The sequence below is a fragment of the Anopheles cruzii genome, chromosome 2 (genome assembly GCF_943734635.1).
Source record: "Anopheles cruzii chromosome 2, idAnoCruzAS_RS32_06, whole genome shotgun sequence".
Classification (NCBI taxonomy): Eukaryota; Metazoa; Arthropoda; class Insecta; order Diptera; family Culicidae; genus Anopheles; species Anopheles cruzii.
This window is the reverse complement of record NC_069144.1, coordinates 46,157,533-46,171,801: the sequence shown is the minus strand read 5'-3', so window position 1 is coordinate 46,171,801 and position 14,269 is coordinate 46,157,533. Positions and strand designations below refer to the sequence as shown.

At 54.2% G+C, this 14,269-nt stretch overlaps 3 protein-coding genes across 4 annotated transcripts; 2 read left to right on the top strand and 1 right to left on the bottom strand.

The window, feature by feature from the left end:
* The first annotated feature begins 704 nt into the window (after nt 1–704).
* On the top strand, nt 705–3,120 carry LOC128278088 (zinc transporter ZIP11). 2 transcript variants are annotated; one of them, XM_053016743.1, is made up of 5 exons: nt 705–876; nt 1,568–1,989; nt 2,059–2,452; nt 2,520–2,777; nt 2,852–3,120. In XM_053016743.1, exons 2-5 carry the CDS (start codon nt 1,647–1,649, stop codon nt 2,928–2,930), a joined length of 1,074 nt encoding a protein of 357 aa, XP_052872703.1. In that variant the 5' UTR covers nt 705–876; nt 1,568–1,646; the 3' UTR covers nt 2,931–3,120. The 2 variants fall into 2 exon arrangements, with proteins under 2 accessions (XP_052872703.1, XP_052872704.1); XM_053016744.1 differs by lacking the exon at nt 705–876 and adding an exon at nt 1,396–1,500.
* Nucleotides 3,121–3,289: 169 nt separating this feature from the next.
* LOC128267216 (ubiquinol-cytochrome-c reductase complex assembly factor 1) lies at nt 3,290–4,504 on the top strand. Its single transcript, XM_053004015.1, has 3 exons — nt 3,290–3,373; nt 3,440–4,123; nt 4,186–4,504. The coding sequence occupies exons 1-3, from the start codon at nt 3,338–3,340 to the stop codon at nt 4,276–4,278; spliced, it is 813 nt and encodes a 270-aa protein (XP_052859975.1). The 5' UTR covers nt 3,290–3,337; the 3' UTR covers nt 4,279–4,504.
* A 106-nt stretch (nt 4,505–4,610) lies between these two features.
* Nucleotides 4,611–13,950, bottom strand: LOC128279165 (activated Cdc42 kinase-like). The gene is made up of 8 exons (XM_053017884.1): nt 13,906–13,950; nt 13,695–13,825; nt 12,146–13,604; nt 11,425–12,070; nt 11,230–11,335; nt 10,717–11,134; nt 5,136–6,710; nt 4,611–5,045 (listed from the first exon to the last, which is right to left on the bottom strand). The coding sequence occupies exons 1-8, from the start codon at nt 13,948–13,950 to the stop codon at nt 4,851–4,853; spliced, it is 4,575 nt and encodes a 1,524-aa protein (XP_052873844.1). The 3' UTR covers nt 4,611–4,850.
* Nucleotides 13,951–14,269: the final 319 nt, after the last annotated feature.

Genomic DNA, 14,269 nt, shown 5'->3' with positions numbered 1-14,269 from the left:
TCGGCTGCTTCTGTGGCTTGTGTGCTTTGGTTGGTATTAAATGGGTATTTGAATTAAACAATCCGACCATTAACGTTCGCTCGATCGCTTTATGCATTCGTCTATTACACACATCGGTTACCCAGCTTTACATGTGCACCGTACGGGCTTATCTAAAGGGCTGGGAAGGCCAACTTTCCAGAAGTTCGCAGCGAAAGCCGGATCCAGCAGGAGGTATCGAGTGGCGTTCCGATGTTTGGCTGGATAGGCTGAAATAGTGAATTTTTCTCACCCGGTTACATCTCGTTTACAGGTAATCTGCCCCTCTCGGTGTACGTTATTCGGCCCGATGATAGATATGTGCCATGTTGTGTTCATTTAAATTACGACCATTTGTTAACCAGCAAAAAGGGACAGGATAAATATCTGCGGGGGCCGTTCCTCCACGGGAGCACTACCCATTTGGTGACTGCAGAAAGAAATGAATTTACCATAAGTTAGAATTATTGGACAGTGAATTGTATTGTATTTAATTGTACTTTCGCACTGGCATAAGATTGACAAATTGCTGAACCACAACCAATTGTAAATAAAGGCTTAACGTATAATCTTAGTTTTTTAAACGTAGTCGACCTACCTCCATAGCAACTGCTGACACGAACTGTCAAAGTTGGCGGTGACGAGATTGCTACGCAATGCGAAGCTCTTTGCCGCACCAACCGATCCAGTTGCTTCAGCGGTTGAGTTTGCAGTAAATATGTTTCGCACTAGTTTGTTTTGCTAACGATGCAACTGAGGTCACCGAAGGTGGTTAAGATACCGGAACGCACAATACAGTCCATACTAGAGCCTGCCGGCTAAACGGTTGCAGCGCTTTTCTACGGAACAGCCAGAAAGGTACGTACACCGCTACTTCACCAAGCTTGGCCATGGCCCGCGCCAGACTGGTGGCCGATTCACGGTGCCGCGGACTGTGTCGTGAGTGGCGCACAAGAAAACTTGTGTTTGTCCAAACAATTATTTGCATTTCAAAACAGTTGTTTAGCGCGTACACGGGATTGCTGCGGATTATACGGGGCACCGGGGCCTCCGACTGGTAGTTTTAGCGGTGGAGCGACTCGGCTGTCGCTTAATCGTTTTATGATTTTACTGCTTGATCGTTGATACGTGCCAGATGTCAGATCATCGACCATCAAATGGTCTTTATCAGCAGCAATGAGTGCAACGTGTATCAGCATATTATCGCACAGAGATGATGCGGACGCTGCTGGTACACGGGTGGCTTCGTCGTCGTCGTCGTCATTTTATTTCATGCCTCGGCACAAACAATAATACAGCCTCCCGTTGCGGTCACACTGCTCTCTCTGCAAGTGTGTGTACATTTGCCTTTCGTGTGGTTTTCGTGTCACTGGGCGCGGGAGTATAAAGCCCCCGGAGAATCAAAATAGGCTTCCTTTGAATGGTCTGAACAGCGCATAGCCAGTTCCACCGAGCGCATCGTTCGCTCGTACGCAATTTCGTGTGAGCCATCCGGTTTGTTGTGGGTACGTGTTCGTGAACTGACACACATCTAACCATTTCGTTACAGGCGCGGAGCACTGTGATTGGTTTCGGCAGCGATCGAGAAGTTGCTCACCGGGCACAGCAGCAGCAGCAGCAGCAGAACAATGATTCAAGGCTACGGATCCGTCACGCAAGCGTTACTGGGGACGCTGCTAACCTGGGGCCTTACTGCCCTCGGCTCGGGGCTGGTGGTGCTGCTGAGGGGCAACCAGCGGAAGTCGTTAGACATTTCGCTCGGTTTCGCCGCCGGCGTCATGATAGCGGCCTCGTTCTGGTCACTGCTAGCCCCGGCCATCGAGCTGGCCGAAAATTCACACCTGTACGGTAGTAAAGGAGAGTTTGCATTCATTCCGGTGGCGGTCGGGTTTCTGCTGGGTGCCATTTTCGTGTACGGTACGGATAAGGTTATATCTTTCTTGGGTATCAATAGTCCAACGATGATGATTGGTAAGTAGTGGCGCATAGCATGCTGTGATGAGTGGATGTCGGTGACGCTCTTCCGTTTCCGTTTCAAAGCATTAACCCACGCGAACAAAGATAAGGCCGACATTGCGATGGATGATCAGGTTTCGGTAGAACACGGCAAAACTTCGTACGCCGGAGTGGCGCCGGCCGGGCAGGATCATTCGCTCGCCATCGGGATGGACAGCTTTGCCGATTGCCTGAACGCACAGCACGCCAGTGTTTCGCGCAAACGAAGGAAGGGAAGCTCGATATCGACCACGGTCAAGGAGCAGGCGGTGTACACGAACAACAGCCAAAGCCAGCTGGATGCACAGCTGTCGCAATGGAAACGGATAATGCTGCTGGTGGTGGCCATCACGGTGCACAACATTCCGGAAGGGCTGGCGGTTGGCGTTAGCTTTGGCGCCATTGGAACCACGGAATCGGCCACTTTTGAGGCAGCCCGGTAAGTTCTTTCGACGTTCCGAACCACCTTTCAATTTTCTGCTGCTAACGTGAGGCCATCCACACAGCAACCTGGCCATCGGCATTGGAATACAGAATTTCCCGGAAGGATTGGCTGTCAGCTTGCCGCTTCACGCCGCCGGCTTTAGCCTGGGCAAGAGCTTCTGGTACGGGCAGCTTTCCGGCATGGTGGAGCCGATATTTGGTGTTCTCGGTGCAGTGGCAGTTAGTGTCGCAACGATCATCCTACCGTACGCACTATCGTTTGCCGCCGGTGCTATGATTTACATAGTGGCGGACGATATTTTACCCGAAGCCCATGCCAGGTACGTTACGTTACGCTACAAAGCGGTAAGCGTGCATGAACCTAACCTAATCGCTCTCTGTTGTTCCTTTCCAGTGATAACGGACAAATTGCCACGTGGGGCACCATAGCCGGATTCGTGGTGATGATGTGTTTAGACGTGGGTCTTGGATGAAGTAACTGAATGCAGCTGACCAGTGTCTGACGACGCAGCACATTGACCTGCTAGAATGTACTTTAGAAAAGTATTATCAACAATCCAATCCTGCGTTCCCATTCATGTTGATTACGTTTTATTTTATAGATTTCCGAAGCGACTTATACGTTTCTGGTAGTGTGCTTAATAAAAGCTACGTGAAGAGTACTTACCGAAGTTTATGATCGAAGTTGGCGTTTGAAATTGTGAAGCGGTGAACCCCGAGCGCTTATAAACGGACTGACAGTGCGGTCGGCGGTCGGTGGTCGGTTGTCAAAGTTGTGTAACGGATGTCATTTTTATTTTCGCAAAACCTCAAGTCTGTGTTTTGATTGTCGAGTGCGGCTAAAGTTGCGGCGGCGGTTACGAAATAGTTTATTTTCGCGATGCTACGAACGACCACTTCCCGGTTCGCTGTCTCGGTAATAGAATGCATTTGTGCAGGGGATTGGGGAAAGGGAATGGAAGGAAGTAATGTTGTATTACAGTTGCAGCAAGAAATCCGCCCGCTATTTGATCTTCCGCACACGAGAAGCATCTGGTCACAGAAAAGGGATGGAAGACGGCCGCCGCACGAGCAATGCCAAAGGCTACCGAAAAGGCGGTTGCTTTCAACCAGCCCAGCATTGCGATCCATTTCGACGTACGGCGAGGGCACGGAATCGAAGGAGGGTTTTCTGAAGCGATTCATAACCAAAATGGGCTGGATCGACAATTCGGCGGTACGGTTGCGTGTGTCCAGCTGCCTACTGTACGAATCCGTGGCGGATAGCATCGATTACAGCGAGTTCTTCACGCGCTTCGATATGCCCGATACGTTTAACACGTGGTTCTTGATCACGGAACTGCACGTTTGGATGCTGCTGGTCCGCTCGATGGCCGAAGGTGCGGAAAAGGGAGCCGCTGGCCGGTTTCTGCGTAACTGTATCGTTGAGACCATGTGGAACGACGTAACGACACGCGCCAAGCAGCTAACGATGGACAATCCGTCCGTAGTACGGCCACAGATTCAACAGCTCTCGGAACAGTTCCAGGCAGCGCTCATCTCGTACGACGAGGGCCTCAGCTACGACGATAAGGCGCTAGCGGCGGCTCTGTGGAGAAGGTTTCTGGGAGGTCGTTGCGAAGACTACCAACGACTCGAGCTGCTGGTCGAGTACGTCCGCAAGCAGGTAATTGATCCGAACGCACAGTGACCACTGTAGGACTGACTTACACTGACACTGATTCACAGGCTGCGATGTTGGACCAGTTAAGTCGGTATGATTTTGCCATCAAACCAAACATAAAGTGGAAGCCACTGGTGGATAAAAAAGACGTGGCTTGATGCAGTTTTCCTGCCGGCTAGCTTGCAGCTCAAGCAGATCAAGCTGCTAGGCTTTGTACCAGGTAAGTGGCCGCTTCTACGTATGTACGATTAACAAATATGCGCTTAAAGTCTGTAAATCTGTTAGCCATAGTTCAGTGAACGTCGAATAAGCTGAGACCGCGTTAGTTGAGAGTAGGAAAACGATCATGGGAATGATAAAATAAATAAATAAGCATAACGAAACTTTCAACAAGTGGTTGAGCCACATCAATCCGGTAGAGATCTCCGGTTACATCCGAATGAAACGAGAGCATGTAGAAAACTCAGCATCGTGGTGGTAGTGGGTTAAAATCATTGTTTTTATTACAATTATAATGTTGCACAGTAGTTTGTAGAAAAGTTAGTAGAAACTCTGTAGCAAAATCTCTTAAATTGATCGCTAAAGGCAGCTGCCAAACAACAACTTAAAGGATGCTCGTGCCAGTCGGCCGACACAGTCGTATTTGAGACAAATAGAGAGAGATAGAGTATTTTGTGCGCTTTTTTTTCTTCGTTTCCCTGCCAGGGGAATTCCTCAGCTTTCGCAACAACTACCGGCCACCACCCCCTTTGAGCTTGAGCGCCGTTGTGTGTAGGTCCCAATCGTAGGTTTGCAGCGCATCGCGGCACTCTTGCAGCGACAGATTGTACGATTCCAGTATGGCTTGCAGTTTGCACAGTTTAATCGCCTTGTGTATGTCCCAGTCGATGAACTCCAGTGTCAACAGGCACTGTTCCGGCGAGGGCTGCAAAGTAGATGGTGGTGGCGGGTTAGATGGTTTATTTATCACATTTAGCTTGTTTCATAAAACAGTATATATCGGGCCGCGGCTTACCTTTTTGCCGAGCACTTTCGACATGATGCGCACTTCGTCCGACTCTAGGCCACGTGCGCGCCCCTTCGGTTTCTCCGCAAACTCGAGCAGATCCTCGCAGCTAACAAAGTTGATCGATTTGATCAGCTCACCATCCGGCGGTGATTGGAGCTGCTTTTCGAGCAACTCCAACCCCGGACCACCGACCGTTGGCAGCAATAGATTGGTCGGCCGCTTCCGATCCCCAGCGGCGGCGGCGGCGGGAATACTGTCGAACAGAAGCGACGATGCCGCATCGAATCCGTCGACCGTGTCCGTCCCGAGGGCCGGGTGGGTCGTATGGAACGATTCGGTGTCGTTCTCGAGGATCGATTCGCAGTGCAACGATGCGGTGTCGATGCACAGCTTGCTGTGCGTTTGGAAAATGTCCAGATTCTCGTACGTCGGATCGCGGGCAGTGGGCACGAGCAGTGCCGCCGACACCGGTGGTGGTGGTTGTTTTCTTGTGGCGCCGCCACTTGCATCACTGGCCGTTCGCCGGCGCGTAAGAATGGCACTCGCCGCCGGAATCGTAGCGGGCAGGGTGGTTGGTGGCGAGAGGCTCTTGAAGTCTGCCATGTTGGGGAAGTTGTTCTCCAGGAACTCGCGCGTGTAAGCCCTCTTTTGAGAAGCTTCCCCAGCGGCGGTTGTCAGCTCGGACGGGAACGCCGGAAGTATATCTTTGTGCAGTTCCGTTAGCTTGGTCGGTTCGAGCGATTTTTGCAACCCCACGTCCAAATTGCTAACCGTAGCTTGGTCATCGTTGTGGTCGTCTTTGCTGGCATCAGCGACGGCCGACGGGTGACCACTGGCGCCGCCGGCTATGGTCGGGTGTAGGAACACACCACTGTCCGGTTGCTCGTCGACCGGCGTGATTTGGGTGACTTTGTTTAACGTGCGCTGCAAACCGGTGGCCGGAATGATGAGCGGATACTTGCGCACGTGCCGCTTCTGGTTGACCGGGATCGTTTTGTTGCGATCGCGCGGTGGCAAAGGGATCGGATTGTTGGCGCCACCTCCATCCATGGCGCTGGTCTCACCGTCCGACAAAAACATCGTCATTTTCGAGGGCTTCATCAGTGTTGGCTCCGATCCGACCGGCGAAATCAGTGCGTTGTTGTACGTGTACTCCGGGCTGGTCAAATAACTGGGACTTTCGGCTTGACCGCTTTGGTCGCCACCGCCGACGCCGTCGGGTTGGTGTGTCACGTGCCTGCCGCCGATGCTTTTCGGGCGCGCGGTGAGCGGGAAATGTTTGCTCTTCAAAAGCCGCAACGGATTGCTGGACGCACGGTCGCAGTCGTCCGCGCCGCCACCGTTCATGTCCAGCAGATCGATTTCGGGTGACTTTGGTGCCGGTTCGGTCGGCGGCGAACAGCAGTCGATGTCCTTAAACCGGAAGCTTGCGGTCGCGGCGAGCGTGTTGGTAAGCTTGGCCCGCGGTAAGGTGGACGATCCGACGCTGGCAGCGATCGCCGGGTGGACGCTGGCCGTGCCGCTGCCCGGATTCTCCACCAAACTGTTGTACGCAATCCGTGCCTCCTCGGTGATGGTACTCTGCAATCGATTGGGAATCGGCGGGGGGGATTCGGGGAATTCGTGGGGACGCAACGCAAAACGGGGGAGCAACGAAAAGGAAAAGAAGCGAAAAGAAAAGAAAGAAAAACGAAAACAAAAATACAAAAAACGATAAGCAAAAACGGCACACGCACGCACGAACAAACAGAATGGTGAAAACGCAAACGCAAAGTTTGAACAAAAAGAAATACGTCCAAAATGGAACCAATCACACGGAACTGAAGGTTTAAGTGTCCCCCCGACACACAAACAGCGCCATCGTTTTGGGGTGGGACAATACCAAACCAACTGTACGAGTTGACTTTAATTGATAGAAATGTTGTATATTGCCGTATATTATTTGATTATTGGAGGCTTAGAGAAAGAGAGGAGTCGCAGAGCACGGTTTGTCGCAACTGAAAGTGCTGATGCTGCTTCTGCTTCTGCTCCTACTGCTGCTGGATCTCCCGGATTCCTGTGCTGAACTCGGCGGCACTAAAGTTAAACCACCGGGGCTTCTCTGTGCCCGCCCCGCCGGGTTGTATTAAACGCTGAAAAAGGGATCCGCACATGATTCGGTTCTTCCGTTCGCCCCAGTCATAAGATGTGGTTCGCTTAAAAGCACGAACAATCGAGCAAACCGATCAACTGATCAGCTAGCGATAGAGTGGTGAGTGATCAGACGAGATCATTTAGAGATCGTTTTGTAACTTTGCGAATTGCGAACGCTTAAGGTTAACGAAGCTGGTAACGTAAGGTGTGATATGATTGTGCTGCTTATGCTGCTCGCTATGCGCCACACTCGCTAGTTAGTCTGGGCCATAGATCGAGCGTTGCTGTACCGAAGCTTGTCCCCTATGGGGAGCGACAGACAAGCAAGCCTCTAACGGGGGTTAGGTTGACTAGAAAACCATAAGAGTATCGTACGGGAGACGCGGTGTCACACGCGCTGCTCCTTAGCACCGCCTCAGAGGAAGAGAGCGCGAGCCTATGGCGCGGGGCTGGGAGGCATCAGGGGAAGGCAATCGGTGCGGCGGAAATCAATCGAATCCGTCTCCGTGGAGGAAGTGTCGCTCGAGTACGGGCGCTCCTTTTGCTGCTGCTGGACGACGCTTTGCTGCCTCCACAGCATGTCGTTGTGCTTGACGATCGCACCGTGTATCTTCTCGGGCCACTGGAATCCGGGCTTGGGCTGAGCCACTGCCGCCGCCGCTGCTGCCGCCGACGGTGTCGCTGAGCCGGACAGAGTGACAGCTTGCGGTGTTGATGGTTGTGGAGTGGCCGGTCCAACCGTTGCCGCCGCGGCCGCCGCCACCACCGTGGCAGCCGATGCCGCCGTGGCCGGGAAATAGCTTTGCGTGGTGGGGCTTTTGCCCGTCAGCTTCGACACGTCAAACTCCGAGAACAGATAGTCTCGTTCGAGCACCTTGTTCGCGAAGGTCATCGATTCGGTGAGCGGTGCAGTGCCGCCCGTGGCCAGTGGTGGGGCCGTTGCGCCTGCCGCCGTTTGTGGCGCGGGAACTACCACTTGCCGGGCATCCGTTTTGGCGAGCGCCACCGACGCGGGGTAGCGTAAACCAAAGTCATAGGATTGCGGCGTCGGCGGCTGATCTTCTTCATTGTCCCCGACGGCGTCGGTGTAGTCGTCGGTGTAGTGGTACGCCGCCGATAGTCCGCCGGCCGCAGGATAGTGGGCAAAGTACTGGCGCCGATCGCTGTGATAGTTGTACTGCGGCGCACTCTTGATGCTGGCGTTGGAACCGTACAGCTTGTCCTGGCTGCTCGCACTGTTGCTGTTCGACTTGCGGCTCATATACTGCCGCCGCCGACGGGTGGTGGTGTGCAGCCGCGACCGTATGTCGCACTCCGAGTGCGCCAGGTGGCGATCGAACTCACCGCACTCGCTGCTGGACGATGAACTGTCGACCATGTTGATCGGATTGTAGCTGAGGCGCCGCAAGTTGCGCGCTCGAATACTTTTCGGTTTGTACGTAATGACGTGCCTCGTGGCGGGGACGGCCGATGCCACGGCTCCCTTTTGCTTATGATGGGCCTCAATGGTGGCCGATGGTGGTCGGTTAACGACCTCCGGCTTCAGTTCGTAGTTCTCCGTGAACGACAGTGAACGCTGGCGCACCGATGCCGGCGGCGTGGTGGCCAACGGGCTGTCCTCAAACTTACGACCCTGCATCGGCGTGTTGTAGATCTGGTACAGCTGGTTGATCGTTTGCTGTTGCTGCTCCTGCTGCGACTGCTGCTGGCTGCTGTCCGTTTCGGCCAGCTTGCGCTGCAGCACGGACGCGGACTGGCCCAGCACCTGGCTTTGCTGTTTTCGCGTCAGCTCCGACAGGTACTCGTTCTTGAAATTGTAATAATCGGAGCACGCATCCTTCGAGCGGGCATCGAACGAGCGGAACTTGAAATCCCGTATACCGTACTTGTTGTTGTGATCGACCTGCGATTGTAACGATTTCGGAGACGGTAGCCCGTTCAGCTCGGAGCGTCGACCACCGAGCCCGACCAACTTTGGAGGGCTTTTGCCGCCGCCGCCGCCCCCAGCAGTGCTTCCAGTGACGCTTTTCTCGCTAAGCGCACAGTTGATGCGCGAGCTCGATTCGAGGGACGCGTGGCGTATGAGCGAACCGCCGCCGCCACCCGCGTCGGTACGGCCCCCGCCGCTCGACGAGGAGGGACGACCGCCCGGAGACGAGGTCGAGCACAGCATGGACGAGTAGCACTCGGCGAGCAGCGTTTCGGCCGAATCGGCCTTCTCCAGCTCGTGGTACGTCTGCAGAAAGTCCAGATTCAGCGCGTTCAACGTTTTCTCGATGTCGAGCAAATTCTCGCCGATCAGATCGCGCGTCTTCTTGTCGAACGTTCGGTGATGGCTGCCGCCACCGTGACCGAGCTTCATGCTGGCGTTCACATCGTCACCGTCGTCCACCACCAGCAGCTTGCTGCTACCAAACGGTGGATGTTTGCTGAGCAATTCCCTTGACTTTTTAAAGCAAAAATCGGACGTTTCCTTGTCGAACAGTGGAATCCGGATGTCGCTGTTCTGTCGCTGCTTCTGGTGGTGCTGCTGCTGCTGATAGTGCTGCTGGTGCGACCCCCCGTCGATACCCGTGAGCGAACGATAGCGCTGTTTTTGTGAGGGGCCGGACAAACATCAGCACACACAACAAACGAAACGTAAGATCGAAACAAAGGGCACGCGTACAACGAAAATGAAAAAAAAAAACATTGTTGTTCGTTGTTTTATGGGGAAAGTGTTGTTGTTGTTGTTAAATTATGAGGTGTATAGTACCGTCAACAAACGAAAAACGGCCACAGAGAGAGAGACGACGCATGGAGGAACCGGAACCGGATAAGAAGTCGGTAGAGGAAAACAGGTTTGGGTTAGGTTGTTGGGTTGTTAGTGTTAGTTTGTGGTTTGTTTTGCGTACAGAGTGCACGGTGCTAATGCTATCGCTGCTGCTACTACTTAAAGATCGATGACCGCATCATCGGGCTCATCGATGAACTGGACATAGTATAATATGGTACACGTGTAGGTTGAGGGTGGGTTATAGTACGACACGACGACGATGTATGTGAGCGAGGTGTCCAGGAAACAGGAAAGAAAACAACCAAAAACAATGGAAATGTAAAAGATTGCCGGAAATCAAAAACACACCGGAAAGAAGATAATGGGAACAGAATGTGTGCAAACACAACAAAAACAAACCAAACACAGAGAGAGGAGGATTGTTGGAAAAACACAACACAATCATGAGCGCGCGTGATGATGGAGCGTAGCGATGATGGCGATGATGGTGATCGATGATGATGACGGTAGGGAGCAGAAAGAGACACGTATAAATAGATAAATTTTGACCATGCTAAACGGACAGGCGAGACGATCCCACGAGGGGCGAAGTTGAACTACACAAAAACGTGAAGCTGTGGAGGGGCCGATCCGAGATCTCGAATCTGATGGGGATCACCCACCGGTGGGGGGACTTACCTGTAAGTCGGGTACGTTGTTCACTTCCTGTGAGAAGTTGCGCTTCTCGCGATACGCATTGCCCAGGGTGGCGGTATGGCTACCACCACCGTAGCCATGCGGTGGTCCGATAGCGGAAGACGACGATGCGGACGCGGCCGTCGGGTGATCTTTGTCCGTGTGGGCCAGCCCACGGGCCACCGAGCTACTGCCTCCGCTGCCGCCGCCACCACCACCGGAACCACCGCTGGCATGTACCCCGGTCAATCCGGAGGAGTGGTGAGCCGAGTGCGCTCCAATGATGCCATTGGAAGGGCCACCGCGTGCAGCATCCCCGGCGCCACCGACCACGGTGTGGATGTGCGGGAAGCGGAAGCTAAACTTTCGCTTCGGACTCGACGTTTGCTGGTTCGAGTCGGTTACCAGATCGGTCATGGATCTGTGGAACAAACCGCGAAAAGCATTGGTTAGTGCGAAATGGAACCTTCGGGGCGGGTAGGGCCCGTGTCAAGCTGTGCTTGGGACGACGCTTACTTGGCACTTATTTCATTCGTCATTTCGATCACTTGCTTGAGCAGTTTTTCGTCCTTCACCGAGATCGGTTTCACGGTGCCGGTTTTCTTCGACTTGGATTTACTTCCTGTGGGGAGCGCAGCACAGCGAGAGAGTTATTGAATGCGAACGGCACGCCCCAGCGCCAGCACCTAGCCCTAGTAGCGGACCACTTACCACTTTTACCGAGCGTCCCGGAGCTGGTCGTGGTGGATGAACTGTTTTTGCGGCACAACTTGGACGACAGTTCCGTCAGCTCGTTGCGCATGTTGGTGTTTTCCGCGTCGGGCGACCCGAGCGGCCCCGCTCCGTCCTGCTCCGAGATGGTGCTCATCGACTTGAACACGTGCTCCATCTCGTCCATCAGCGACGGTCCCGACGGATCGAATACCTTCTCCGTGGTAAGCTCATCGTCGGAAATTTCGTGATACTCGTGCTGACCGCTCGCCAGACCGTCCTTGGTCTTCGGTCCTCCGCCGCCGCCCATCGCCAGATTGTAGGATCCGGCCACATCGCCGTGCTCCGTTGAGTCGGCGTTGATGAACGGGTTCGAGTCCTTGAAGCCACTGTTGCGGAAATCGAACGCGCTGGCGGCCGCTGAGTGGTGGCCAGTTCCGGCCGTGTGGTGGTGGTCCAGTAGGGTCGAGTGATGGTTTTCGCCGGCATTGATAAACGACTGGTGGCCGGTAAGTTGCAGCGATTCGGAAAAGTATCCGCTCGCAGTGTGTATCGAGTCGGGACTGGTCGGTGTTGGCGGCAGTAGCAGCGGCGTCTGTTCCAGGTCTTCCGAAGGCTTGTACGGTGTGACAATTTGGCGAGGAAGCTGCGTAGAGATTGGAATTAATTGGACGAATTGAAACGTGTCGTACGTCTCGCACGCCGCACGTCGTTCACTTACGTTCTGTGGGCTAGCTAGGAAGGCAACGTCACCGAACGACACGCCATCGATACCGACGTGTCCCGTGTGTTTCAGATCGTTCTGGGGGCCCGAGATCATGTCGGTGCGTATTTTGCGCTTGCTGGACCGCTCCACCGTCCGCCCGAACGTATCCCGGTTGACGGACGACGGCAGACTGTCTAGGTACGCCACGGTGAACGCCGGATTGAAGAGGCCCGTTTTGCCCGAGTTCAGCACGCCCTTCCAGTACGGCGAGTGCGAGCCCTTCTCCAGCACCGTGATGATCTCGCCCTGCCGGTACATTAGGTAGTCCTTCTTGGACTCACCGTGGGAGACGATTGTCTTGAGCTGTTCCGGCTTCATGTCGGGCAGCAGCTGGAAGATCTCGATGAACCGTGGCCGCTTCGTGGCGTCATGCTGCCAGCACTTGAGCATCAGCCCGTAGTACTCTTTCGGGCAGCACTCGGGCTTCTCGAGCCGCTGATAGTGCGGCTCATCGATCGCCTCCAGTATCTGGTGGCCTGTGAGGGCGGCCCAGGGCTGGAAGCCGTAGGAGAAAATTTCCCACAAACACACCCCGTACGCCCACACGTCCGAGGCGTGCGTGAAGCGCAGAAAGTTGATGCACTCCGGAGCGCACCAGGCGATCGGGAGCTTCAGGTTCACGTTGAAGTTCGTCTGGTAGTAGTCCTTACCGACACCGAGGGCCCGCGACAGGCCAAAGTCCGATATTTTCACCTTATTCTTACTGAACACGAGGATATTGCGCGCGGCCAGATCGCGGTGGATGAACCGCTTGTTCTCGAGGTACATCATGCCGTTGCAGATTTGGGACGCAAACTCGCACAGCGTCGGCACGGTCAGGAAGCTGACGCGCAGCCCCGGATCCTTCAGGCACTCGAGCAGCGACCGCAGGTGGGCCAGCTCGGTGACGAGCATGAGCGATTCCGTGTCGAGCACCACACCGTACAGGCGCACGATGTTCTCGTGCTCGATCGAGTGCATGATGGCCGCCTCCTTGAGGAATTCCATCGGGTTCGATTGCATGCGCTCGCGGCACAAACACTTGATCGCCACCTGTATCCGCTCGGACCCGTTCGTCCAGACGCCCTGCTGCACGATGCCAAACTCGCCCGTGCCCAGCTGCTTGTTGACGCAGATCGCATCGGGCGGGATGATATGCTTGTTGTTGGGAATTTTGCCCGGCGACGGACACGCTTTGATGGGCTCGCCGCCGCCGCCGCCGCACGAGGCCGACGTGGGACTGTGCGCACTGTTCGGTTCATCCTTGCGCGGTGTTTGCAGCAGCCGACGGATTTTGTTCAGGTACCCGTGCGGGTAATACTTTTCGTAGTACTTGCGCAACCGCCTGATTTCCGGCCGCGACAGACCACTCACCTGCAGGTCCTCGTCCGTGGCGTACTTCAGGTGCGTTACGTTCGTAATCTTCAGTTCATTCCTAAGGTGTGGCGAAAGATCACAGAGATTTGCGGTGTGAGAGAGAGAGAGCGAGTTGGACGAGAATTCCCATCATCAGCAGACGGCTTACTTTAGAGAGTTGTAGTACTGCTGCAATTCGGCTTCTGCCAAAAACTCGTACAAATCCGGCACTTTTGGTTCTGGGAGTGAAAAACGGAGAACGGGATTAATAGACTCCGCTTCGCTTCGGTTGTGTCTTGGCTTGAAATTATTTGTTTACATCGACGATGCACCACAAACACAAACACACACACCGCTGCGTAGTTCAATAAACGGCCTACTATGGGTGTGTTGGGCAAAGGCGAAGAAGCAAAGGCACTAGGCATGTTGCATGAAGAAAATTGATTTGATAGCCTCACGATATTCGCTTCATAAATATGGCAATGGTTCGCGCACTGAACTGAATGGTGGACATCTGCATTCCGAATGGGGTCCGCAAACACCACAAAAAAGGGCAACAACTAATTGCTGCGGGCGCCGTGTTCTCTCTTACCCATGACTCCGCCTGCTACGATCCGTCCTGCTCTCTATGATGATGATGGGGTGATGAATTCTACGCTACGTTGGTTGTTGGTGCGAGCCGCGCCGACCGCTGCTGCTGCTGCTGCTGCGTTCAACATATTTTCGTCCAACTCATTCCCGAGA

Excerpts from the sequence above, each read along its gene's own strand:
- LOC128278088 (XM_053016743.1), top strand. The coding sequence starts at position 1,647 with ATGATTCAAGGCTACGGATCCGTCACGCAAGCGTTACTGGGGACGCTG. Across the intron at positions 1,990-2,058 it reads TAGTCCAACGATGATGATTG|CATTAACCCACGCGAACAAA; the intron begins GTAAGTAGTGGC and ends TCCGTTTCAAAG. Across the intron at positions 2,778-2,851 it reads TTACCCGAAGCCCATGCCAG|TGATAACGGACAAATTGCCA; the intron begins GTACGTTACGTT and ends GTTCCTTTCCAG.
- LOC128267216 (XM_053004015.1), top strand. The coding sequence starts at position 3,338 with ATGCTACGAACGACCACTTCCCGGTTCGCTGTCTCG. Across the intron at positions 3,374-3,439 it reads CTTCCCGGTTCGCTGTCTCG|TTGCAGCAAGAAATCCGCCC; the intron begins GTAATAGAATGC and ends GTTGTATTACAG. Across the intron at positions 4,124-4,185 it reads TCGAGTACGTCCGCAAGCAG|GCTGCGATGTTGGACCAGTT; the intron begins GTAATTGATCCG and ends ACTGATTCACAG.
- LOC128279165 (XM_053017884.1), bottom strand. The coding sequence starts at position 13,950 with ATGCCTAGTGCCTTTGCTTCTTCGCCTTTGCCCAACACACCCATA. Across the intron at positions 13,826-13,905 it reads CTTTGCCCAACACACCCATA|CCAAGACACAACCGAAGCGA; the intron begins GTAGGCCGTTTA and ends AATAATTTCAAG. Across the intron at positions 12,071-12,145 it reads TCCTAGCTAGCCCACAGAAC|CTTCCTCGCCAAATTGTCAC; the intron begins GTAAGTGAACGA and ends ATCTCTACGCAG.